This window comes from Ciona robusta, unplaced genomic scaffold (genome assembly GCF_009617815.1).
Source record: "Ciona robusta unplaced genomic scaffold, ASM961781v2 AP042733.1".
Lineage (NCBI taxonomy): Eukaryota > Metazoa > Chordata > Ascidiacea > Phlebobranchia > Cionidae > Ciona > Ciona robusta.
In genome coordinates this window covers 1-26241 of record NW_028323112.1, presented here as the reverse complement: position 1 = coordinate 26241, position 26241 = coordinate 1, and the positions used below count along the sequence as shown (strand labels likewise).

The 26241-nt window shown below is 33.4% G+C and overlaps 3 protein-coding genes across 3 annotated transcripts; all 3 read left to right on the top strand.

Moving 5' to 3' along the window:
* Window positions 1-24: 24 nt before the first annotated feature.
* LOC149724379 (uncharacterized) lies at window positions 25-911 on the top strand. Its single transcript, XM_089893177.1, has 4 exons — window positions 25-28; window positions 214-367; window positions 431-513; window positions 655-911. Exons 1-4 carry the CDS (start codon window positions 25-27, stop codon window positions 807-809), a joined length of 396 nt encoding a protein of 131 aa, XP_089749303.1. The 3' UTR covers window positions 810-911.
* Window positions 889-6105, top strand: LOC149724378 (uncharacterized). Its single transcript, XM_089893176.1, has 20 exons — window positions 889-965; window positions 1030-1183; window positions 1247-1329; window positions 1464-1614; window positions 1684-1766; window positions 1823-1973; window positions 2037-2119; window positions 2540-2693; window positions 2754-2836; window positions 3087-3237; window positions 3297-3379; window positions 3683-3836; window positions 3898-3980; window positions 4237-4387; window positions 4461-4543; window positions 4708-4861; window positions 4933-5015; window positions 5068-5221; window positions 5281-5363; window positions 5818-6105. Exons 2-20 carry the CDS (start codon window positions 1173-1175, stop codon window positions 5838-5840), a joined length of 2001 nt encoding a protein of 666 aa, XP_089749302.1. The 5' UTR covers window positions 889-965; window positions 1030-1172; the 3' UTR covers window positions 5841-6105.
* Window positions 6106-6697: 592 nt separating this feature from the next.
* On the top strand, window positions 6698-25849 carry LOC149724377 (uncharacterized). The gene is given in 63 exon segments (XM_089893185.1): window positions 6698-6847; window positions 6928-7010; window positions 7090-7302; window positions 7392-7459; window positions 8687-8837; window positions 8939-9048; window positions 9756-9861; window positions 10005-10178; window positions 10240-10287; window positions 10533-10637; window positions 10822-10917; window positions 11055-11237; window positions 11324-11520; window positions 11655-11856; window positions 12073-12234; window positions 12321-12521; window positions 12642-12712; window positions 12793-12952; window positions 13095-13207; window positions 13277-13385; window positions 13497-13676; window positions 13738-13882; window positions 13987-14079; window positions 14163-14287; window positions 14397-14538; window positions 14692-14819; window positions 14895-15022; window positions 15166-15352; window positions 15666-15876; window positions 15952-16088; window positions 16170-16400; window positions 16513-16728; window positions 16784-16972; window positions 17138-17198; window positions 17315-17436; window positions 17673-17783; window positions 17861-18027; window positions 18182-18243; window positions 18305-18379; window positions 18567-18673; window positions 18772-18900; window positions 18963-19106; window positions 19288-19383; window positions 19484-19576; window positions 19666-19747; window positions 19749-19915; window positions 20021-20089; window positions 20218-20340; window positions 20475-20666; window positions 20785-20988; window positions 21516-21722; window positions 21830-22024; window positions 22119-22440; window positions 22442-22569; window positions 23000-23113; window positions 23266-23393; window positions 23509-23599; window positions 23724-23924; window positions 24057-24266; window positions 24341-24533; window positions 25119-25189; window positions 25302-25508; window positions 25579-25849. Coding segments are annotated over 63 exon segments (8901 nt in total). The 5' UTR covers window positions 6698-6833; the 3' UTR covers window positions 25731-25849.
* The last annotated feature ends 392 nt before the right edge of the window (window positions 25850-26241 follow it).

The window sequence follows — 26241 nt, the reverse complement described above, 5'->3', positions numbered from 1 at the left end:
ACAAACAATGATTTTTCACTTACAATGGGTTTATAAAATGTGTGATCTCATTGAGTTGATAACTATGCAGGTATAGATATGTATTCAGTATATTCACATCACAACATAAACTGTTAATTGAGTAGATAAGTATTTTAGTGTGCTAGTTGAAAATTGTATCAATACCTAATATTTTCTACTACTTCTTGTTAACACATATTTTAATCTTTTTAGCTTTTTCTGAAAATTGTGATTCATATCACGGACCTCACTCTATTGATTGTCTTATCACGATATGGGAAGAAGTGGATTGCAAAGTCAAAGGTTATAGATATCCTGGCAATCTCACAACTGATGATGCCATTGCTTTGAGAAACATGAATTTAAAGTAAGAAATTTTTTTTTGATATATTTATATGATCATAAATTAATTTAACATTTGTGCAAACAGAGCCATAAGAGCAAACATGGAAGCCGTAAAATTAGCAGCAGATGGCGGAAATGATGATCATCAGTTAAATTGTTATGGCATTGGTAAGAATATGCACATTATGTATAACTTCTTTTTGCCAACACATCATAATATTTTGTGTTTAAATGTACATTTTTTTTATTCCTTTATAGTCAAATTGATTCCAATGCGACTTTGTTATATATCTGTTCTATTTTTATCAGTGTTACCCGAAAACTGTGACACATACTACGGACCACACAGTGTGGAATGTCTTACAACTATCTGGGAATCCAAAGGTTGTTTAAGTGAGGGAACAAAAGCTCCAGTTAAATTAGCTATTGAAAAAGAAGATTTGGATTTGCTTAATATAGAGTAAGTCTTGTTTGTTAATTAAAGCTTTTAAAAATAATGTAGTACACATTTTTATATTATATATTGTGTTACTTTAGTGAGGTTTCCTATAACTTTGAAACTATTCAAGTTGAAGCTCATGGTGGCGACAAGGATAAAGGATTGGAATGTTATGGAATTGGTTTGTACAATATTAACAACATTGCTGTTGGTGCTTATTTGCATAATATTGTATTTCATATCAGATTATGCTGAGAATTGTAATTCATATCACGGACCTCACTCTATTGAATGTCTGATCACGATATGGGAAGAAGTGGATTGCAAAGTCAAAGGTTACAGATATCCTGGCAATCTCACAACTGGTGATGCCATTGCTTTGAGAAACATGAATTTAAAGTGAGAAATTTTTTTTGATATATTTTATATGATCATAAATTAATTTACCATTTGTGCAAACAGAGCCATAAGAGCAAACATGGAAGCTGTGAAATTAGCAGCAGATGGCGGAAATTATGATCATCAGTTAAATTGTTATGGCATTGGTAAGAATATGCACATTATGTATAACTTCTTTTTGAAGTAATATTTTGTGTTTAAAATTATATTTTTTTATATTCCTTTTTGGTCAAATTTATTCCACTGCAACTGTGTATTATATCTGTTCTATTTTTACCAGTGTTACCCGAAAATTGTGACACATACTACGGACCACATAGTGTGGAATGTCTTACAACTATCTGGGAATCAAAAGGTTGTTTAAGTGAGGGAACAAAAGCTCCAGTTAAATTAGCTATTGAAAAAGAAGATTTGGATTTGCTTAATATAGAGTAAGTTTTACCTGTAAAAAACTGTTTGGACATATTCATTATTTTGCTTGCCTAATTATATGCTCATAGTGAGGTTTCCATTAACTTTGAAACTGTTCAAGTTGAAGCTGATGGTGGTAATAAAGATAAAGGATTAGAGTGTTATGGAATTGGTTTGTATTGGCATTGTGTCTTTAGGTATGTTAATTTAATTTTTATTATATCTTAGTTTATCCCGAGAACTGTGATTCATATAAAGGACCTCATTCTAGTGATTGTCTCATAACAATCTGGGAAGAAGTGGATTGCAAGGTCAAAGGATATAGATATCCTGGCAACCTTACAAGTGCAGATGATACACTGCAAACATTAAACTTAAGGTAGTTGCAGTGTTTTTTTTTTATACTTAACAATATAATTTTGTTACAATTAAATAAATTTAGATCTGTGAGGGAAAACATGGAAAGTGTAAAATCAGCAGCAGATGATGGAAATGATGATCATCAATTGAATTGTTACGGAATAGGTAAATGTTATAACTTAATAGTTAAAAACTGTAAATACAAAACAATTAATGTGTTTAAACGGTTTAGTTTCTAAAAAAATAATTTGTTCTTTTATTATTTAAAAATATATATTAAAATTTATTTTTCTATGCAGTGCTTATATTGTTTTGTCTGTGGTGGTATATGAACAGTGTGTCTTACAGTGGATAATAATAAACATTATTTAAATGTAATCTAATTTAAACACCTAATAAAAGTATATGCTCCTACAATTTATTGAGGTGGCTTTGGTTAGTTTGGCTAAAAATTCTGTTAGCATAATATTTATAAATTGTATATGTTTGGCTAAAGTGGTAATATTGTTTATAAATTTAGTATATATAAATATATATATACTACTGAAAACTGTTTCTATAACTTGGTAAATTTTTATTTTGTAGTATTTCCTGAAAATTGTGACACATACTATGGACCACACAGTGTGGAATGTCTTACCACCATCTGGGAATGGAAAGGTTGTTTAAGTGAAGGAACCAGAGCCCCAGTTAAATTAAACTTAGAAGAGAAGAATTTTCTTGATTTGTTTAATTTGAAGTAAGTTTTTCTTACTAATATAGTGTGGTTGGTCTGTTTCTAACCATTCTATATTAACAGTGAGGTAATGGACAATTTTGAGACAGTTCAAATGGAAGCTGATGGTGGTGACAAAGATAAAGGATTGGAATGTTATGGAATTGGTTTGTACATTTAACACAGTTGCTATTGGTGCAGTAATTGCTTATGGGTTGTCTGAATTTTTAGCAACACATTAAAAATAAAAAATCCAATGAAAATACTCACATCTAAAGTTGCACATTTGACAATTTGTATGTAGCAAGTTGTGTGAAATGGAACATACATGTTATAAGAACTGTCCTTACCCTGCCACTGTAGGGTAAAAATTACATTCTTTCATCTAATACAACATCACACTGTATTTCAATTTAGTTTATCCCGAGAACTGTGATTCATATCAAGGACCTCATTCTAGTGATTGTCTCATCACAATTTGGGAAGAAGTGGATTGCAAGGTCAAAGGTTATAGATATCCTGGTAACCTCACAAGTGCAGATGATACCCTGCAAACATTAAACTTAAGGTAGTTACATTGTTTTTTATACTTAACAGTATACATTTGTTACAACTAAATAAATTTAGAGCTGTAAGAAGAAACATGGAAGGTGTGAAATCAGCAGCAGATGATGGAAATGATGATCATCAGTTGAACTGTTATGGAATAGGTAAATAACTTTTATGAGGTTGTTACTTAAAAGTTAGAAACAATGTTGTCAGAAATCAAGTATTGCTGAAAATGTATTTGAATAGTATGTTATCTGTTGACATCCATAGACGATAATGGGACTGTTCTATCTTTTTTTATTGTTAAAAAAATAATAGTCTTTTCTGCAGTGCTTGTTGTTTTTATTGACTGTTTGCTTTGAATTACTTGAATGAGTAGTGTTATATGCTCTTACAAATTTTTATGATGGTATTATTATGTAACTGAAAACTGTTTCTATAACTTGGTAAATTTTATTTTCTAGTATTTCCTGATGATTGTGACACATACTATGGTCCACACAGTGTGAAATGCCTTACAACTATCTGGGAATGGAAAGGTTGTTTAAGTGAAGGAACAAATGCTCCAGTTAAATTAAACTTGGAAGAGAAAGATTTTCTTGATTTGTTAAATTTGAAGTAAGTTTTTTATTACTAATATAGTGTGGTTGGTGGGTTTCTAACCATTCTATGTTAACAGTGAGGTTTTGGACAATTTTGAAACGGTTCAAATGGAAGCTGATGGTGGTGACAAAGATAAAGGATTGGAATGTTATGGAATTGGTTTGTATTTGTGCAAGGTTGTTTGCTCCAGCCCAGTAGCCACTTATAGGTTGTCTAAATTCTCAAAGACACATTAAAAATAAAAAAAATCCAATGAAAATAATCTTCTATAAATTTGCACATTTGACAGCTTGTAAGTAACAAAGTGTGTGAAATAGAACATACATGTTGTAAGAACTGTCCTTACAGTGCTACTGGAAGGTAAATAAGTTGCATTTATGAATCTAATACAACATTACACTGTATTTTAATTTAGTTTATCCTGACAATTGCACATCATATCATGGATCTCACTGTCTTGATTGTCTCATTACAATCTGGGAAGAAGTGGGTTGCAAGGTCGAAGGTTATAGATATCCTGGCAACCTCACAATTGTAGATGCTGCAATACAAACATTGAACTTGCGGTAAATATTTTTTTTTTTTTTTTACCAACTTTTTTAATATTGCGGTGACTAACCTTTTCAAACATATTCACAGAGCATTAAGAGCACACATGGAAAGTGTAAAATCAGCAGCAGATGGTGGAAATGATGATCATCAGTTAAATTGTTATGGCTTGGGTGAGTATGTTACAAGTACTTAGTATAAAACAACACTTGAATCTGTAGCTTTTTACTCTGTAAACTTTGCAATACTAACTTGCTTTTTATTTTCTGAACTTAGCTAACTATTGTTGTTTAAATATAATTGCTAGTTTAACACATTTGTACATTTATATATTTAGTGTTTCCTGATGATTGTGACACATACTATGGACCGCATAGTTTAGAATGCCTTACAAATCTATGGCTTATAAATGGTTGTTTAAGTGAAGGAACTGAGGCTCCATTTAAAATTGATCTGAAAGAAAAGGACAATCTTGATTTATTATCTCTTCAGTAAGTTTGATTATTAGCCTTTTGAATACAAATATCTCAACTTAACGCTAACTTAACAATTTAAACTACAGAGAAGTTTTGGATAAATTCGAAACAACTCGAATCATAGCGGAAAGTGGTGATAAAGATAAAGGAATGGAATGTTATGGAATTGGTTTGTATTTTTGGGATATTACAACAACCATTTTAATTCTGCTTCTTTCTAGATTTTCCTGATAATTGTGTTTCTTATTATGGTCCACATAATCTTGAATGTCTCATCACAATCTGGGAAGAAGTGGATTGCAAGGTCATGGGTTGGAGATATCCTGGCAACCTCACAGTTTCTGATGCCGATACTTTAAGATCCTCGAACTTGAGGTATTCACTAATGCTTGTTAATAGGATAACATCTTAAAACCCTTTACTTTTATTCACAGGGAAATAATACAAAATATGAAAAGTGTGAAGTTAGCAGCTGATGATGGAAATGATGATCATCAATTGAATTGTTATGGAATAGGTAAGTTTGGTCAGCATTTCATTAATCTGTTAAAAATTTTTGTGTTATAAATTTTAAATTAATCTTAAAATTGTTTCAAAAACTAATAACAAAACAGCTCGATGACGTGAAATTAAAACAGCAGAATAAATAATAAAGTTAACAAACGTGGTGCATTACATTTTAAAATATTTATTAAACAAGTTTTATAATAGGGATCTAAATAATTGCATTTGAATTAACAAACATGAATGTTGTGGTTGTGGTGGTATATATGTTAATAAGTGGTTACCCTTATACACATTATCAACAATACAATCTAAAATACAAAGAGCGTCAACACACATAAGGAAAACATAAAAATCTAAAAAATTATCAGCCGTCACACAAAACTTTAAAGTTAAGTGTAACATTTGATTACAAATTCAAGTTATAGGAACAAGGTGTACTAAAGGTGCAATTTATTTCACCACAGTGCGCCGTGTCCACTTTACATGATGTGGTCTGTAGTCACACACGGGAGCAGCCTGTCCAATCTACATAGTCTGGATTTTCTCTGAGAGCTTCTTCTGCCTTGCTGTTCTGAGATGTGTGCTTTAATATTTGGCATGAGTAAACTGAACCTATATATTGCATTTTTCATTTCATGAACAGCATTGCTGGTGATTCTTTCATCATAAATTGATTCTGTTATCATAACTACAATAAAATGATCTTTAATATTCAAACGCATTCCTGTTTCAAACATATCTTATTGCATTGTAAGTAATGCTGGTTTATAAAGAAAGCAGAATGGTTTGTGTGAGATGTGTTGAATGTTAAATGTTTGTTCTGAGATTGTCTTATTTGACAAAAACACCGATCGGATGTCATAATGTTTAACATTGTTGTGTTTATTGAAAAAATTATTCAAAATAAACTTTTAGATTAAAAGTTTTATTTAACCACGGTGATCATAAACTCATTAGCAGTGATCATAAACATAAAGGGTGCTCTATCAAAATATTGTTTGTTTGAGTCATCATTTAAAATTCATAACTTAATAAAAATATACATTCTTTATAAAATTACCTTTGAGTAATCAAAAACTCTCTGGATTCATAACAAAAGTGATCTTAAACATAATGGTTGCTCCATTAAAATATTGTTTGTTTGAGCTACTTTAATTCAGTTTATTCTCAATAACATTGCAGAAATTTGTTTATGTTCAGCCAAAAAAGTTCACCTTTCCTTAAAAATTTTCTTGGAAAACCAAAAAAGGAGCATGGAGTAATTACCCAAGTTACAAAATAAACATACAACTAATATAACTAAAATTACATGTAACTATTTGCTCTTGTGTTTCTTTCAGTATTTCCAGATAATTGTACCACGTACTATGGACCACACACTGTGGAATGTCTTCAAACTATCTGGGAGTTAAAGGGTTGCGTAATTCAAGGAACAAAAGCTCCAGTTAAGTTGAGGGCTGGTGGGAAATATGATCTAGACATGCTTAATTTAGTGTAAGTTAAACATTCTCAATTTCGCATAACTGTAACATTAAATATGAAGAAGTCCAGATGTAATATGTTTGTCTGTTTAGTGAGGTTTTAAACACTTCTGAAACTACTCGAATTAAAGCTGATAGTGGTGATAAAGAGAAAGGATTGGAATGTTATGGAGTTGGTTTGTATTTGCATGATTTGTTGCATTCAAATTCTTCACCACACAAGAATTATTAAGTTATAACAACATTTTTCACCAGTATTGCCGGAGAATTGTACCTTCCGTGCCCCTCACACTGACCAATGTCTTGCTGCTATCTGGCTAGAAAAAGTAAAATGTGTTGTGAACGGGACTCATTATCCTCCACCTTTAAACAAAACATTTAAAACTGATCACTTTGATGGGAACTACTACCATGTTTTTAATAAAATGACAGAATTTAAACAAAACAAAACACAATGTTATGGTATTGGTAAGTCAAAATTCCATGTCATTGTATACCACATGTTGTATCAGGTGCTTCTTTCATAGATATTTTATGAAACATTGTTTACCTTACAGAGTTTCCTGACATCTGTAGTTATTTCCCCAACCACACAATGGAATGCATTCGAGAATTGTTCAGGATGGTGATTATTGCCTTACCCTAATCACCTAAGTTAAAATTATTATTTAGTTAGATAAGTCTGTTTAACCCTTTATGGATGAAGTAGATTTTTTAACAAAAAAATAAAACTGTATTTATATTTTTTTAATGACATATTCAAATTTTGAATAACATCATAAGAAAATTTGTGTTAAAGTAGATTTTGTGTTTTTAAACAAAATATACCTAATGAATGTAATGCAAAGTTAATTACTGGATAGTTTACTACTTAACTAAGAGGTTTTTTTGAATCAATAACATTAAAATTATCAATTGTGTCACTTATAATTAGATGACATCATATGTTGCAAGTTGATTTTATCTAGGTCCTGCCAAACTTGATAAAACTATTTATTTCGACTACAAATCACAATATAGTCCAAAAAATAACATGTTCAACACTAAAAAGGAGTTAAATAATACACAAAAATATATTGAAAAAATTGCTACATAAAAATTAAAAAACTTGTATTAGCTGAGGTTTCCAAAATCAAATCCTAACTTAGAAGGGGAAGCTCCAGAGATCGATTAAAATTGCCTTTCTTTGACAGAATCATTTTAAAACTTTTTTTGGGCTGGATACAAACTATATGTTTAAAACATACATAAGGTTATTTAAGCCAAGTTTACTAAAACGTCCAGATGCTACAATGCCCTTTTTAAACTTTATTTGATAACTCTTTCTTCATTAAATAAAACTTGTTCTCCCATTACTTCTCAAACTATTTTGTTGTCCCCTATAAAATTCTAAAGCTGTTTATATGTTGTCCCCTTTAAGTTGTATGTTTATGTCCCCTTTAAACTCCTTAACTTTGTTTCCATTGTTTTTTTTTATATATCTTGTTCATGTTTTATTTTATGGGTATATAATCTAAGCTTTGTGAGGTTTTTTGGTTCATTACAATTATGTGCTACTGGTTTCAACATCTTTTTGAATTGAGTAACCTTGAAACTTTCAAAACTAACTGTAAGAGTTTTTATCAATTAAAAGTGAACCTATGGTGGCTCATTACATCGACATCGAGACTGCCTTTTGTACTTACAAAAGAAGTGTTCTCTACACATTGCATTAGGAAGTACTTCCCCAGCATCATGATATCTTAAATGAATGTTGCTAATTAATCCTCACATGCCATGGCCAGTAAACGTGTCTACCTGCTAAAATTTAAATTATAAAATAAGATGTAACATCTTTATTCTTTTGTGACAGATTGGTTGCGATCCAGATATAGGTTGGATACCATTGAGAAACTACAATGAAACAAACCTGGGTTTCATCCACAAAGATTTCACTAAGATTAAGAATGAAGCAGACACTGATAGTTTAAGCTCCTTGTCTTTAGAAAGTTGTTACGGACCAAGTAAGATATTGCTTCTAAAGTATATTTAGTGTTATGTGTAAATCATCAACATTTATTAAACCTTTACATTGCATTGATATGTTGTTCTATATTATCATCAGTGTTCTTTCACATAACCCATGACGTGGAGATCAAATTTGTTGTGGACAAACTAACATTTGCTGAAGCTGTGGAATCTTGCCGTGCTGAGAAAGCCTTGGTTATGTACAAAGTAACCAATTTTACTATTTAACTGTGTATGTTAGTGAATGAATGTAACTTACTTTATCCTCGCGTGGCCGGAAAGCGACAGTCGTAATAACCTGGGTTTAACACCTCGTGCCAGCTTACGAGTTACCATGTATGTTACTTTGTGGGGGATTATTTTTTGGGGGGATTTTTTTATGCATGGCTAATAATTTGGACAACCCATTAGTGCCCGCTGGGTTGGAGCAATTGCCATTAAGTATCTTGCCAAGGACACATACGCCCGGAATGATAGCAGCGTCGAGCCTTGAACCCATTACCTATGGGTTGCAGGCAGGGCGCTAACCACTATGCCACGGCGCCGGTAGTGTTTCTCAAATTATGTATACGAGCAATACATGTACCGTTACAAGAACTTTATAATTGTAACATGTTCTATTAGTCATAGGTTAAGTACAATTTGACAACAAATAATTTTGTGTCCTATAAAGCAAATGTTTTGCAAAATAAAGAGCATTTTATTTGATATATAATAATTTTATTCACCATTGTGAGACAACATATTGACATGTCAAATGTTGTGATGTCTTCACAAATATTATGCTTAGCCCAGAAAAAAACCTTGTAAAGATGAAGTATTTCTACTTTTCAATTATTTAAAGATTGATCTTTTATAAATTCGTCTGCTTGTTTTTTTCTTAAAAAATGTATTTTACTTACCATTACCTGCAGATTTCAAATGCAACAACACAGGAAAGAGTTGAAGCAAAATTATCGACTGCCAGTCATTATGGTGCCTCAGATTGGTGGTTGGGTTTAGATGATGTGGATGTGGAAGGTAACCATCATGTTGCATATTTATTATTGAAACACCACTTACAGACATAGGGAACTTAAATCCAGTTGCATAAAAAAACAGTCTTTTACAAATATAAAATCGGCAGCTGAAGCCAATGTTTGAAACTAATAATAACTTGTCAGGTGAACTATTTTGGTCATCTGGTCACCAACTTAAAGATGGTGATTACAATAACTGGGAGCCAATGATGCCACCAACCCACCCTGATAAGGATTGTGCTGTTATTGATGAGTATATTGATTGGAAATGGAGAATGGATGATTGTGACGTACCACGTTCATTTATTTGTCAAGCTGGTCAGTTTTTAAAACATTGTTGTTGTTGTTATAATATTCTTAATATTTATTTCATTTACAGTGACTTGTGAAAGTCCTGTTAGATTTGATCCAGATGAAACAAGAGCAGGTAAGAATTCATTGTGTTAAGATATAATTGGTTATCTTAACAATGATAATATCTTTACATAGTTGATTCTTTGCAGTTACATTACACTATATACTACTTCAGATGACAGGACTGTACCAGCTATAAAATAATAAACCAGTAGTATTTTTGATATTATTATAATGAATGTTTTTTATTGATGACATAATACAACTTAAGAATAAACCAACCTACACCAAGAATAAAACATTTTGTTGTTGTTAAAGATATATCTCTCTGCGATCCAGAATGCCCTCCACACCATTCATGTAACAATGGTACTTGTGTGTGCTCGGAGCTCTTTTATCATTATAATTGTTCGTGGGTATCAGGTAAATATAAGGCTTAGATAATTATCAACAACTTTGTCTGCTAATAGTCTTTCCATTTTACACTCAATGATAACATTTTCAGTTCTAAACAAAGTCTATTTGACTATATTGTTTTATGCAAATCCAACTTACAAATTGCTCTATCGTGAAAACTAGAGATAACTTTGTATCTATTGATTAATAGGGATGGATGCAGCATTGGAAGAAAAGAATTTTGACAGAAATTTTCTTTTTTTTAAACAAAAAGCAGACTGGGCAGATGCAAGCGACTTTTGTGAAGGTTTTTACTTTAAACTTTGACAGAATGTTTTTCTTATTAATTCTATTATTTCTACCTTTGGTAAAGAAAGCTATTATAGGACAACACTTATACGATAACACCTTTCTAGCTTTCATAGGATAACACTTTTTCACCAGGTATTGGAGGTACACTAGCGATGCCAAAAACCAAACCTCGACATAATTATATTTATAAGAAAATGATGGAAGTTGGTTTAAACATTACTAAAGCAAGCTGGCTTGGTATGCATGACCTTGATAATGATGGACAGTGGCAATTCATGGATGGTGAAGCTGTTAACTTACCACCAGTGTTTGAAAGTAAGGCAGAATCTCGATAATTGCACTACATTAAAATAGTTTTAGTTTTTTCTATCAATGTTTAAACTAACATGATTCATTTCCAGATATGACTGCTGATGGAGCGGTTCCAATGTATTTTCGAAATACAACAGGTATAGATGAACGTTGGCATTTCTACTTTAATGAATCAACGCACTTCACCACTTATGAAAATGGAAAGAAATTTTGTGAATTGATTGACAGCCACTTACCTATAGTGAGGGAAGCTCGTGAACTGGAGAGAATTACTGCTTATATAAAGGTTGATTGTAACTTATATTTAAGTTTTAAACTAACTATGATGATCAAATTGGTAATTTAAGAACTCTCTGTATACAATCCTTTACCAGCTTATCTATAACTTGGTGCAACTTATAACTAGTTAACTATCTTCAGGAACGCTACAATCTTTGGCAAGTTTCGCACCCGCCCGAGCATATGTATTCACATGAATTTTACTGGGCTGGTTTCACTCGCATCAATGTACATGATTTCACCAGCTTCCAATTTTCTGATGGAGTACGAATGTTAATGCCAAAGGAATGGTATTACAATCATAACCTTGCTCATAAAATGCCAACACAAGCAGAATTTGATGGTATTTAAAAAATATTATTTTGTTGTTCTGGTTTAGTATTTAGAATTACCAATACTATATTAACAGCATTTTTAAAGATTGTTTAATTGGATCTTGCATACAATAGAAAAACAGTCACACTGTACACTGGTTCAATGTAAATGAAACAACAATATTGCTATTTTGAGTTAATAAAAATGTTGTTATGTGAAAACTAACATGTTTTATTTCATGAAGCTCTACCTCAACTGTGGTTATACCCAGTGGATCCAAATAATGATGTATGGAAATATAATGACAATTATTACGGCTTTCCTGAGTTATGTGGAACTTATCATGCTGGAGGTGGATGGGTGGATTGGGGTTGCTTCAGACTTGGCCATACTTTTTGTGAGAAAGGTGAATGTACAATAAATATACATGGAAGCTTATGATAGTGCTGTAACACAACATTGCAACTAAATAATTTACTTTTCATACTATAGGACCTTATCCATTTGAAAGATGGCATTTTGGTGGTACTGAAGGTCTTGCACAACCTGATAACACTTGGTGTGTGGAGCGTTGTGGTACAATGCACACAGATTACACGGATGAAGGAAGAGATGAGTTTACTAGCATCACATATGAATATTGGAAAGATCACTCGTGCACCAAAATGCTCACATTCTCATGTGAAGTTGACAGTACGTATGGATATCATGTTTGAAGGACTGTCACTTAAATTTTACATGTCTGTGTAAATTTTACATGTTACATCACTAGAAAAATAATAATTGAAATAACAAATATCTCATTATGTACAGATCTTCCAGCTGGTTGTGAAACATACATGCCGCCTCTCACACCTGCCTGTGTTAAAGAAATATTTAAAAACGTAAGAAAATACAAATTTACAAAACTTCTCTTTTTCACATTTCAAACATTTCAATTATGTTTTCTGCTTTCATTTTCCAGTCAAGTTGCACTCGAGAATTATCTCAAGCTGCTATTGAGTTGTTTGCCAAGAAAACCACTGGAAAGTTGTCAAGCTGGTTAAAGGAGAAAGTGCATAGAGCTCAAGTTGATCCTGACAGCATCGACAGCCAAATGTTTCTTCAACTTTGTCACCAACCAAGTAAGTGCTTGGTGTTGCATGGTATCTATTTTGGGTTGTCTTATTTATCTTATAGCACTATCACTATGTTTATAATAATTAATTATTATTTGCAATATTACCATCACCACAACTAATTATTAACTATTTTTCTTTTACCCAGGGTTCATCCATAGTTTTTCACCTGAAATTCCAAACCTATTGTTGGAACCCAAGGGTAAAACATATGAGGAAGCTGTGGAATACTGCACGAGTCTGAACGCAACCTTACCTACTGTATGTTTTATTTATCTACCTTTATGGTTATTTAAACATATGCTAACATAACCATCACCCAACATTCAGTTGAAGACGCAATATCAAGTTGATATAATCATGAGTCGAGCACTTGGTTCAAGCAATGTTACTGGATATACACAGTGGTGGATTGGATTAGATGATGTTTATGCTGAAGGTAATATGTGCATGAATTAGAAGAAATAATATAATAGTTGATTAGCTCCACTGTTGTGTAAACTTTGCTTTAATGTTTTTCAACCTCAATACAACGTCAGCCAACATGTAGGTTTATATGAATGGTCAAGTGGTGAACCACACGACCAACCATATGGTCACTACACCAACTGGTCACCAACCAGAAATGGTTCAGATCTAGCAAAAGATTGTGTAGCTGCTGATATAACAGACCATTTGTACTGGAGTGAAGAAGATTGTGCCATCATCTTACCATTCATATGTGTGGAAGGTAATCTTTTGATTTGTTCGACTACTTCACCCATAAGCCTTATTATCTCTTCATTATACAGCAACTGAGTGTGGCTACCCTGCTACATACGGTTCAATACACAGAGATGAATGTTATCACTTCAGACATGACCCACTTAATCGTCATCCAGGTCCTTACACCAAAACCATTGAACAAGCTGAAAAAAACTGCAGAAAAACACAAGGGTGTGTTAATGACTTGTTTTAACATTATTACTACTGATTTTTGTTGGATATACATATTATATTACACGTTTATTATACATTCTTAATGCTGCATATAATGACAGAGAATTAGCTCCAGTGCAAGATTGGGTGACTGGTCGTTTCTTTCATGATTTTGGACTAGCTCAGCCCAATGCTACGTATAACTGGAGAACAAAGTAAGTTTCTTAAACTGAACAATTGCTGTTTTAGTTTAAGGTCAGATGACGCAGTTTAGTCATTTCTTTATTAAAACCTTCAGGTTCTGGGTTCCATTATATGACAAAGCTTCAGCGAGCAGAGTGGATGCAAGTGAGAGATCATGGGAGTGGAGGATACAAGGATTGGTTGCTCCCTTCAATTCAAATTCTCTGCCATTTGTTACTGGTTTGTTCATCCTTTTTATAATAAGACTTTCCATGTATAATGTACTTGATGATGGTCAATTCCATTAATTGATGATGGTCAATTCATTTTCTGTTAACTTTATGTTTAGACGAGTTCCAGATCATGAATGTTGGTAAAGAAAAAAGCCAAGAAGAGTTGACATATGAAGCACGTTGTATGTATGGTGATCAATACAATCATACTTATGGAAACCCATTTGCTCAGTTTAACCCACATCATTATGCAAGAAGGTAACTTCTCCTTAGCATTAAAAATGGGGAAACACTCTTTCTTATGTTTGGCGTTTATTCCTACAAACACCAATTACAACGTTATACTTATTACATAGATATATACTTTTGATTTTCTATGCTGTTGATTTAAACTTTTTAATATTTCTCCAGCAAATCTTGCACCTGGAATGAACCAGAGAAACTAGCATGGGTGTGGACTTCCACATTTCACTTGAAACACGTTTACACCGGGTTGTGTCTCACTGCTCCGTATGGACTCCTAGATGAAACAGAAGGAGGTATCTTTTATGTTTGACTTTACATTAAATGTTGATATCATACTTCTATGTAGCAACACTAAAATACCTCCTCAGGTTTATCACCCGGTGTGCGTGTATTACCATGCAATCTATCTGAACCTCTCCAACAGTGGGTCTGCCAATCACGGAATGCACTTCATATTAAACTGCGTGCTTTTAAATCAAGCATGATTTTCGATAAGGTAAACAGTTTTTTATTACTCAGTGTAAACACTTTTGAACCTTTGTTACATAGCCACAATTTAATGTATAGTATTAATTTTGCTAAAATATCTTTGTTAATTCTTTTCGTGCTTGGTAAGTTATCTTGTACATACATACATAGGTTGAAGCATTTGATCGTGTGCATATGGCTGGCCCACATTATTCTGAAGATTGTAAATCACTGTGGAGAACATTGGTGGATAATAATTATATATGTGATGAGAGGTACAGACCTGGAGGTGAGTTTTATATGAAAACTGTTCCGCTTTATGATTTTTCTATGTTGAACATCTATACATTGAAATATGGTTGAAATGGTGGTTTTATTATTTTTAGAGAATTTATTTCTTGTGAAGAACAAAGGTTGGAAACCTCCATTTGAGGATTTATCAATGAATTGTAGTTACCCAGAATTTACACCAAACAGTCAATTTACTAATCAATCAACTGCGGAACAAATATGTTATATGAGCGGTAAGCCTCACAGCTCAAAATGAATGTTGAATTTAATTTTTTTTAAGAAATGATGATTTTTTAAACTTCAAACAAAACATTCATCTTTTACTTACATATAGTTAACTTGTTTATCCACCCATAGAGAGCGCAACATACATTATACAGGTGGTCGTCCTGCTAGATCTACTGACCTTATCATGGGAGTCAATGATGGCTTTACAGAAGGATGTGCATGTGCCTATGTATCCCAGGATGACAAGTTATGGGCAGCTATGGCATATTCCGATCCAAGTTGTTCAAGCATACCTAATGTTACAAAACCAGTTGGAGTTTTTTCATGTACAAGCAAAAACACTGATTACATTTGGTGCTACAGGTTTGCTAAAGCTCATAACATCATTCCAATTCATATAAAGACTCGCATTTAAATTTATCCTTTATTCATTTGAAGAGGCTCTCCATCCAGCAACAAATATTTTGGACTTCAATACTCACCATGGTGTGCTACTTATTCTTTGTTAAGTCCAACAAAAGTTGGTTTAGAAGAAAGAAGTTGTTACTCAGCAAATTACTTTGCTTGCAAGAAAAGTAAGTATTGGATTTGATGTTTAAAGTAACTTATATATACCCTAAATATTCCTTTAGAATAAACAAATTGTCATTAAATAGCTTGTGTACCATATTTTAGAGATAAAAAATGCTTGTGGTCCCCTGTTGTGCCAGCAAACAGCCATTTAACCAGAGAAGATTGGAGTATTGGAGGTGATGGGGCAACTATAAACTGTAACCCAGGTTATGGCTTGTCAGCAGACCCCATATTTAGAAACATCACTCTCACTTGCTTTAATGCAGGAGGTGTCAATGTATGGGAACCAGATTCATTTTTATTACAATGCTTGCGTAAGTATATTGTGCTTTGGCATTATTGATTCAAATATCTTGAAACTAAACATTACGGTTATAAACCGCAATATGTTTTCCATCATTGTAAACTTGTATTTTTTTTCCACAGGATTATCATGTCCTGACCCACCATTTAAACCGCATGGTTCAGTTGTCACATCACCTGCAGGAATATTATCTGGAGATTATAAGTTTAGTGATAAAGTAACTATAACTTGTGATTATGGTTATGCATTCGGTGGGAAGCCTGGTGCCAAAGTTCAAGATATTAAATGTGGCACTGAACAGTTATGGGAACCTGATGCAACTAAATTCAACTGCTTAAGTGAGTTGTGGGTAAAATACTTGAACTAGTTTGAATTTATCAAGTTCTGTTTCAGAAATTAAATGTGAGAAACCAATACATTTGGCCAATTCTAAACTCACATACAATGAGTCAACAGAACACGTCTTGTACCACTGTGATCCTGGATATTGGATCTCACGTGGTGTGCATAACATCACTGGCTTTGTGTGCAATGAGAGTGGTCTTTGGGATCCTGATCCTGTTTCTATTGTCTTCTGCATACGTACGTTGAAACCAATCAAACTAATTGTCTGTAGTTTAATTTAAATGCTTTTAAACATTACTAAATTGCCTTTAACAATGTTTTCTTTTAAATTGTAAAACTGTTTCAGTAATATAGTTTGTTTTTTTAAATCGTCAGTTTTTAATTTCTGTAATTGTTTTTCAGCATTAACATGCGGTGAACCTGATCCATCACCAAGAGCAAATATATTGGTCACTAGTCACAGGTAAACTTTATATATCTATACATGTTATATATCACTTTATATTCATAATTGTTTATGTCGCTTCGAAATCATGATCAAAAATATTATATTTTATGTACAACCATCATTATTCATAGATGGCTTGCTAACTTGACATTAAACTGTGAACTTGGTTTATCTGTTGTACCACATGATCTACGTATTGTGTGTAATCAATATGGAGACTGGGTACCTTCATCTAAACATGCTTGGTGCAAAAGTAAGTTCACACAATATTTTAAATTTTACTCATCATCTGACGAATTGCTTTGCTCCCTATAAAAAATCTTATTCATATTTTGATTTAAACAATTGTTTGAACTTGGCCACACAATAAAACACGTAAAATCAAAAACACGCATCTGGCATTATGAGTCAGTATTTTAAACAATTAAAAAACAAACAGTTAAATTTGTTTGTTGATTTGTTATTTTTAATTATTACTTGAATTGACAGATGTAACATGTCCTACACCTCAAGTAAAGTACAAATACACAACAGCAAGCACCCCTCTCTTAGATGTTTATCTCTTTGCTCAAACACAACGGTATCATTGCAATGAAACCGGTAAGAAACCAAAGAAAGTCTATAAAAAAATTGCCATTCATTAAAAAATACTTTTTAAATTATTTTGAACTATCCAGGGTATGTGATACGAAATGAATTTCAAATCCACAATCCCCACCAAACAGCTTGCCTCTCTGCTGATGATTCTACTTCTGTTAGTATGGTTGCTCCTTGTGTACATGAAGATGTTAAACAATTGTGGATCTGGGAACACCTTTTTCAACTCAAATCAGTGACATCAGAGGTAAAGCTAGTTTTTATACACCTGAAGTTAAATCCTGGCAGTCAAATACCAGCTACAAAGTGTATCTAATCGTCTGTGTTAGCTTACATAAACCTACATGTTATAACAAGGAATAAATCCGACTCCAACAATTCATATTATTTTAATATTTTAGAACTGCTTGGCTAGATCAGGTTCGACAGTCACAACCTCTCCATGTAACTCAGCTGACATCAAGTAAGTTTGTAATACAAACCATAGATCTACTTTTACTAACTAACATCACTATATTGCTTAGCCAACACTGGGACTGTCCTGTGATTCTGGAGCACCCTCTCCTAGTAGCAATCAAAGGAACAAACTCATTTCTTAGGTAACTTTTACATGGAGGCAACAGTAGAACAATCTATTATGTGATATCATAAACAATTCATACAATTTCGTAAACCTATATTTCATTCTTCATTGGAACTATAGTAGTAATGTTCAAGAAATATCAGACTCATATACTTTAGATGATGTCGAATTGATTCACTCAACTGTATTTAATTTATTTATAGACCAATAGAAGGAACAAACAATGTTGGGATATCAAGCAAGGTTGATGCATTATCGGCATGGTTTATCAGTGATAATGGTCTTGATCAGAATGTCTGCACACAACGAAGTATGTTGGCTGTTGCACAAAATAAGTTTCTTTTATTATTGTCACATTTAAACATTCTACAAACTTGTATGTGTTGTGACAGTCATAATATTTGACAGATGGTTTCCCCATGCTTGAAACAAGATGCACAGAGTTTGGTACGTGGAGTCTACCAGCTAAAGTGATTAAGTGTGTGATACAACACTGTCCACCGCTGGCTGATATCAGTGGTGCTACCAGAGAACTACGTATGTTTATTATGTTTGTGTTATTGTTTGTAACTTAGTGCAACTTGCGATTTTATTTTCAGATGGTCCGATTGGTATATATGGGGTGAATGCAACTTACACATGCAAAGCAGGCTATTGGTTGAAACCAGGATTTGTATCAGCCACACTAACTTGTGATGAAACTGGAAACTGGTTTCCAAAACTAGATGTAGTTCATTGCACAAGTAAGTAAACTTAACATTTATATTGTTATTAACGTCATATTATCATTAACTTTTCATAGATTGATAAGCACATACACACCTGGCTTAAATAACTTAGTTTTATTGATCTAAATTGGACTCGCAACACATTATTGTGACTACTGACTTGCTTGTAATCAGAAAATATTATTTTATTTTGTAGAACTCTTATGTCCAGTTCCTTACCCTGTTCAATATGCAACCATAGAAGGTCTAAGATGGACTTATGGCTCACAAATCACCTACTCATGTGCACCAGGTAAGCAAAGTTCAATATATAATGGCTCATATATAGTTAACAGATTAAAATAACATTTAGAAACACTTGACTACAATTTATTATTTTATTTTACTTCCAGGGTTTTGGTTTTCAAGAGGCAGACAGAGATCATGGGTTACTTGTGGGATAAAAGCAAAGTGGGAGCCTGACCCTTCTCATCTCACTTGTGATCGTGAGTTCCATATCTTAATAAACATGTTACATCCGTCTTTGGCTGTATATCCGGTATCAGCATTATATCATATATGTTATGTTACACAGGGGTTAAGTGTCGCGATCCAGGTCCCATATCATCAGCAAAATATTATTTACCAAGTGAAGAGATTGATTTTGAAGGAGTTATCAAGTAAGATAGCTGTGTTTAGAATATCTTTTAGTCTTTCTTATTACCTTCCATGCAGATATAAATGTCTCCCTGGTTTTTGGATCCGTCCTGGTGTAATCTCAGCTGGTGTGACTTGTAATGACCTTGGTGAATATACCCCTCACCCAAGTTCCATCAGTTGCACTAGTAAGAACCCTATATAGATATTCATATTAATTGGAGCAATATCTTTCCATTCAGTAAAATATTACATGACACTTCTTAATCTATTTTTAACAAATATTTCAACAGAAACATACTGTAGTTATCCACCATATGTTCCATTTGCGCAACATAGTCAAGAAATTGGAGTCACTGGTGGTAAGCATACTTGGTTATTTATACACATTACAAATTGTTAGGACACAATTATTGTTGATAGTCATACTTGGTCAAATTAAAACTATTGCTATAATATATTAAATCTGTGAGTTCATATTTTGTTACAGAGAATGTAGTAACTTACCAATGCTTCAATGGACACTGGATCCAACCAAATGTTTATAAGTCTTCAGTTGTTTGTAAAAGTATTGGTTCCTATCAACCTGATCCAAGATCTATCACATGTGCGAGTAAGTGTATGATGTTTTTCTTCTTGTGCGGTTGCAATATACTTGTACTATTTTGGTTATTCTTATGTAAATTAATTATATAGGCTTGGTTCCTATCAACCAAAGGATGCAACAAAACAAACCATTTATTTCAGGAATATCTTGTCCACCAGCTTATTACTTATTAAATGGCACAATATCTGGAAGTAGTGTGGATGCTGGGGCTCAGAAAACAATTACCTGTGATACTGGATTCTGGATTAATAAGGAGACAAAACTAAGACAGGAGATCATCACATGTGATATGAAGAAGGGGATCTGGATAAGACCTGATGTTGCTTGCATAGGTTTATATTATGTCAAGATAATGGGTCAACATTATTTCTTTTAATTTAATCTTACCTTTGTTAATTCGCAAACTACTTGACTAACTTTACTTTTGTTAATTCTCAAACTACTTGACAGAAACTTTATGTGATGATCCTGGAGATTTAGTTGGTGCTCACAGATACAAAGAACCAGCATCGCTTAAATACAAGGAGAAGATGGTTTACAGGTGTAATGAGGGTTATAAATATGTGGTGAATAAAACAACCAAATTTGAATTCTTAACAACATGTGGAAGTGATGGAGTGTGGGAACCTGATCTAAATCACATTGAATGTAAAAGTAGGTCGATTATATGTAAATACATCATATGTTAGGTATTGCTGCATGCACTGGCGCAAAGTACGGGCGTGTGGGAATGCGACGCACTCCCGCCAATTTACGAATTTGCTATGTCGAAATACTGGTTTAATTGCGAATGTCATTTGCCGTATAAATTCCAGATTTATGATAAAATAAAGTTGTTCTTACGTCAGAACTGCACGAATAGGTAACTTACATTAACATTATAGGATTTGTTATGCAGCCAGCGAAGTAAATAAATTCCAGACTACTAAAATATTGAGCGATATTACACTTGCAAGATAAACGATGTTACATTGCATCATTGCGATAAGTGTTCCTGCCGCGTATAAGATTTAACTATTGCGTTACTATACATCCGATTTAAATTGTCTTAGCGTGTTTGCCGCACTCCCACGCAATTGCAAAACTCTATGCCAATGGCTGCATGTATTCGCTATATAATGACAAGAGCATTAAAAAGTTCGTTACAATGCAAACTTTATTTTAACATTATTTACTTACAGAAATTGAATGCAACTTCACCGTTAAACATTATGATCATGGTAACATCTTACACTCAAGTAATGGAACGTTCTATTATGGCGATCAAGTTAAACTTGAATGTGTTCATGGTTACTGGGTCTACCTTGATAAGGGAATGAAAAGCATTAACTTCACTTGTTCAGAAACTCAAATATTTTATCCCAACCCTCTCTATGTTAAATGTTCAGGTTTGTATAATGCTTCATGCATTCTTTGGTCCATGTAAATTAAATCACAGTGTCATCTTCCATAATCATACTTTTGTGTTTATTGCAACATATTTATTTCCACACAGTGGTTGAATGTCCCAAGCCACCCGAGCTTCCTGATACCACATTAGATGCTAACCACACCTCGTACAAATCTGTTGCTACATACACTTGTCACCATGGTTATGGATCATCGCAGAAACCTCCTAAAACAGAATGGAGCATGACTTGCATGGAGATTGGATTATGGAGCGTCAACCCTAATGTGGTAGAATGTAATAGTAAGTTTGTGGTTCACCTTTTTTGACTGTACCAACAACAACAACAAACATATATATATGTATTTATATAATGATGTGAATATTTTTTCTACAGTAATTGACTGTGGAGAGCCCAACCATGTGCAATATGCTACAATGATTGGTGTGAACTTCACTTACAACAGCATCATACAATATGACTGTGTGAAGGGGAAATGGTTCAGTCGTGGTGTGTATGGTAAAACTATAACATGTCTTGTGGATTCATCTTGGAATGCAACTTACACATCATGTATAGGTACCAACTATATTTCTGTTTCTTTTGTTGTTGTATCAAAGGTTTTAATTATAAATGTTAATTGTTCACCCACCACAGATGTTGAGTGTCCCCATCCATCAAGTGTAACAAACCACGCCACTTATATTGGGAGGACTCACTTACCTCAACCTTATCACAGTTCATTGTAACCACGGTTATGTGATATCTCATGGAGTTGCTCATGCTACGTTGCGATGCATGGGGAATGGATCATGGGATTTACCTAATGACAAATTCACATGCAAACGTAAGTGTTTTGCTTTTTTAATTATACTAATTAAAATAAAACATAAATTAGGAATTAGGTTTTATTGCAAACAACTTTATTTTTCCGTTGTCTGTCCCACCCCACCCCCTGTGTGGTATTCCAACACCATTGGTACCAACTACTCACTTGCTATGCTACTATATATGATTGCAATCACGACTACTTCATATCACGATCACAGAATAACATCACCATCACGTGCACGGATGTTGCAATATGGCATCCCAATCCTAAGTTGATTAAATGCATTCGTGAGTTTTGAACAACATTACTATCTCATGCATACTTATACATTATTTCTGTTTTTATATTCAATATATTTTAGACAAATCCTTATTCCTATGTGACAAACCCGCCATCAACCAAACTCTAACATCCTTGCTACAAGTTTTGCATATGAGAGTATTGTGAACATTACTTGTGTCTCAATGGATACTGGTTCTCCCACACAACTACTCTGTTTCAATACAATGTCAATTCAGTGGTGCCTGGCTGCCTCATCCAACTGGAATACAATGTTTAAGTAAGTTATTACCTTTTTTAATATGATTTTCAACGCTTATTTATTCCTAAGTAATTTTCAGGTTAATGCTAAAGTGGGTAAGTCTTAACTTATATGAGTTAAAGTTTGTTGTTTAACATTTATTATTGTTGTAAGATGAGGTTTGTACGCAGAGATTGGATGTGGTGAACCTGAACCACAACCACAATCAACATATGAAGGTGCATCATATGATTATGGTGATGTTGTTCATATGAAATGTGACAAGCCCACCCGTGTATGGATGCCAAGACATGAACATGTACGTTGATATGTATATTAGATTGTGTTTTACTTTGTTAAACTTTGTGTTTATTCAGTAAATTATAACTACTAATCTTACGTAATAATATAATATAGTTGGATACATTTGACAGGATATGTTTGAAACCTTCATGAAGAGTGTTGCAATTCAATGCAATGCAGATGGGAAGTGGTACCCATCACCCACTAATATATCTTGCTTGGGTAAATATTTAATTTACTCTCATGTAACTTAGTAAGTTTTTACAGAAAGTTTTATAAATGTTTGATTTAAATATTTGCATACTACTACATAAGTATGTAATGTAATACTTTCCGATATACACAGCATCTGGTTGTCCAAACCCTGATGAACCCCTACTCACCACATGGGATGGTTCATCACTCCCAGATATAATAGAACTTGGTGAATTTGCTTACTTTTCATGCAAAATAGGCTCCTATATAAAGAGGGGTGTCAGTCGAATACATGTGCAATGCACTGAGAGTGGATTGTGGTATCCTGAAATTAAATCACTTCGTTGCCTCCGTGAGTGTGCAATATTTTTATTCTTCTTATCTTATAACTTACGGTGCTGCCGTTGTTTAATTATATTTCTCCTTCTATATATTCTGTTACTGTATTTAACCCAGTATCCACATTAAACTTTTTTATCTTCAGCTATCAAATGTGGGTTTGCGCAATATTACAAGCATGGTACGTATGTTGGTTCTAATACTGTGTATGGATCATGGATAAAATACGTATGTGATGATGGTTACTACGTAAACACCACTGATAAGAACAGCAACGGTTGGACAACCTACATTGATATTAGATGCACAAATAATGCATTGTGGAGAAATATAGAGAAAGTACATGAATGCATACGTAAGTTTTGTCATTGACCAGATACCTTCTGTCTTTAGCAACTTTGAACTGTAATCCTCCTCATAAATAATCAGCTATCCCATGTCCTGATCCTGGTCGCATACCTCATTCAACAAGATCACCATCCACATTATCCACGTGGTATGAAAGAGAATCAACCATCACTTACACTTGTAACTCTGGTATGTCAAACAATCTTAGTGCTAGCACATTACATGAACTTAAGGTAATTAGAACAATCTTCAGGTTATTGGTTTTCATCGAGATGTAACTGTGCAAATTATCACTTGTGGTAACTATGGCAACTGGTTGTCAGGAAATGCACAATCATTGGAGCAATGTGAAAGTAAGTTTTCTTATTTATTTTAAATTGTAACTTATTTATAATGGTAATGTAAATTTCAACAGAGGTGACCTGCCACACCCCCCCACATCTTCCTTTTGCCAAATTTTCCCATGCACGATCAAAAACATTACTATGAGATTGATGAATGGGTTGTATATGAATGTTCAACTGGTTGGAGGTTTAATAAACAATCAGTTGCTAATGAACAACACACGTCTACATGTGGTTTGGGTGGTGAGTGGTCAGCACTGCCACATGATCTACTTTGTGAAGGTAATGCTAATCTACAATTTATTTAATAAGTCAGTGGTGAAGTGATAAACTAAGAAAAGAAAACAAAGGCAAATATTTTTGATTTTCTTTCAGAAATCAAATGTCCTGCTCCTCCTCATATAAAGAATTCAATTTTATCATGGGATAAGTCAACTACCATAGATAGCAATGCTGTATACACATGTGTGGTAGGTTATTATCTAAGATTACTGACTGCAAGTGAAGTAAAAGAGCTATAAGCTTAACGTGCAGTGCAAGTTACCTGGCCAATGGTTTCCTGATACAACACTCTATGCATGCAAAGGTAATCTATCATATTCCCAACCATGTTAGTGCATGCACTTCTTTTATTATTAAACACAATTAAAGATTCTCACTGTTTGATATTTGTAAATGATCAACCTTTTACTCTACAGTGGTTGTATGCCCAACCCCACCTACCTCTATTCCACATGCAACAAAATATGGCAAGGTGTATGAAGCAGGTTTTTATGTCAACTATGCTTGTCATCATGGTCATGTAGCAGCAGGGACATCTATATATGCCAACAGAAACTTCATTGGCATCAAATGCTCCAACAATGGAACTTGGAGTATTGATGTTACCAAACTTGCATGTCAAAGTAATATACTTACCCCTCTATAATTAACTTGTAGAAACTTCCCCATTTAAAGTTTTCCTTGTTTTTCTAGAGAAGCGTTGTACAACAGCACCACAAATATCAAACACCATCCTTATCACCACTGACACCACATATGGTTCAACCAGCACTTACAAATGCAAGTCAGGATATTTATTAATCAACACAGCAGACATGACACTGTTGTTTCAACATGTAATGTAAATGCACAGTGGACTCCTCAACCTGATTCTATTCAATGCAAACGTAAGCTATACCTTAACTCAATGCTGTATAATGTAATGTGTTTCAGATCTGTTAACTGTATTTATGATGGTATAATTATATTGCTTAATGTTTACAGTATATGAGTGTGATGAACCTGGTAGTGTAAAGAATGCCGTGATTATATCAGTTTCCTACAAACTGGGATCAAATGTTCAATATCAATGTGATAAGGTAATGTATGCTTTAATATAATGCTTTAATATAATGGGTCAACTTTATCCGATTGATAAATCATTAAAAACAAACCACAATGATGGTATAGCATTATATTCTGTATGTGAAGTATGGAACAAATATAACTTAATAAACTTAACACATGTATTTCTAAGATTTGTAAAGTTAGTTCAACTTTTTGAATGAACAGGGTTTTCTATTGACCATGGTGAAGATGGTTGGCATGGTAACCAACTAATACAAACCAAGATAAATGCGTCATGTGATCTCACGC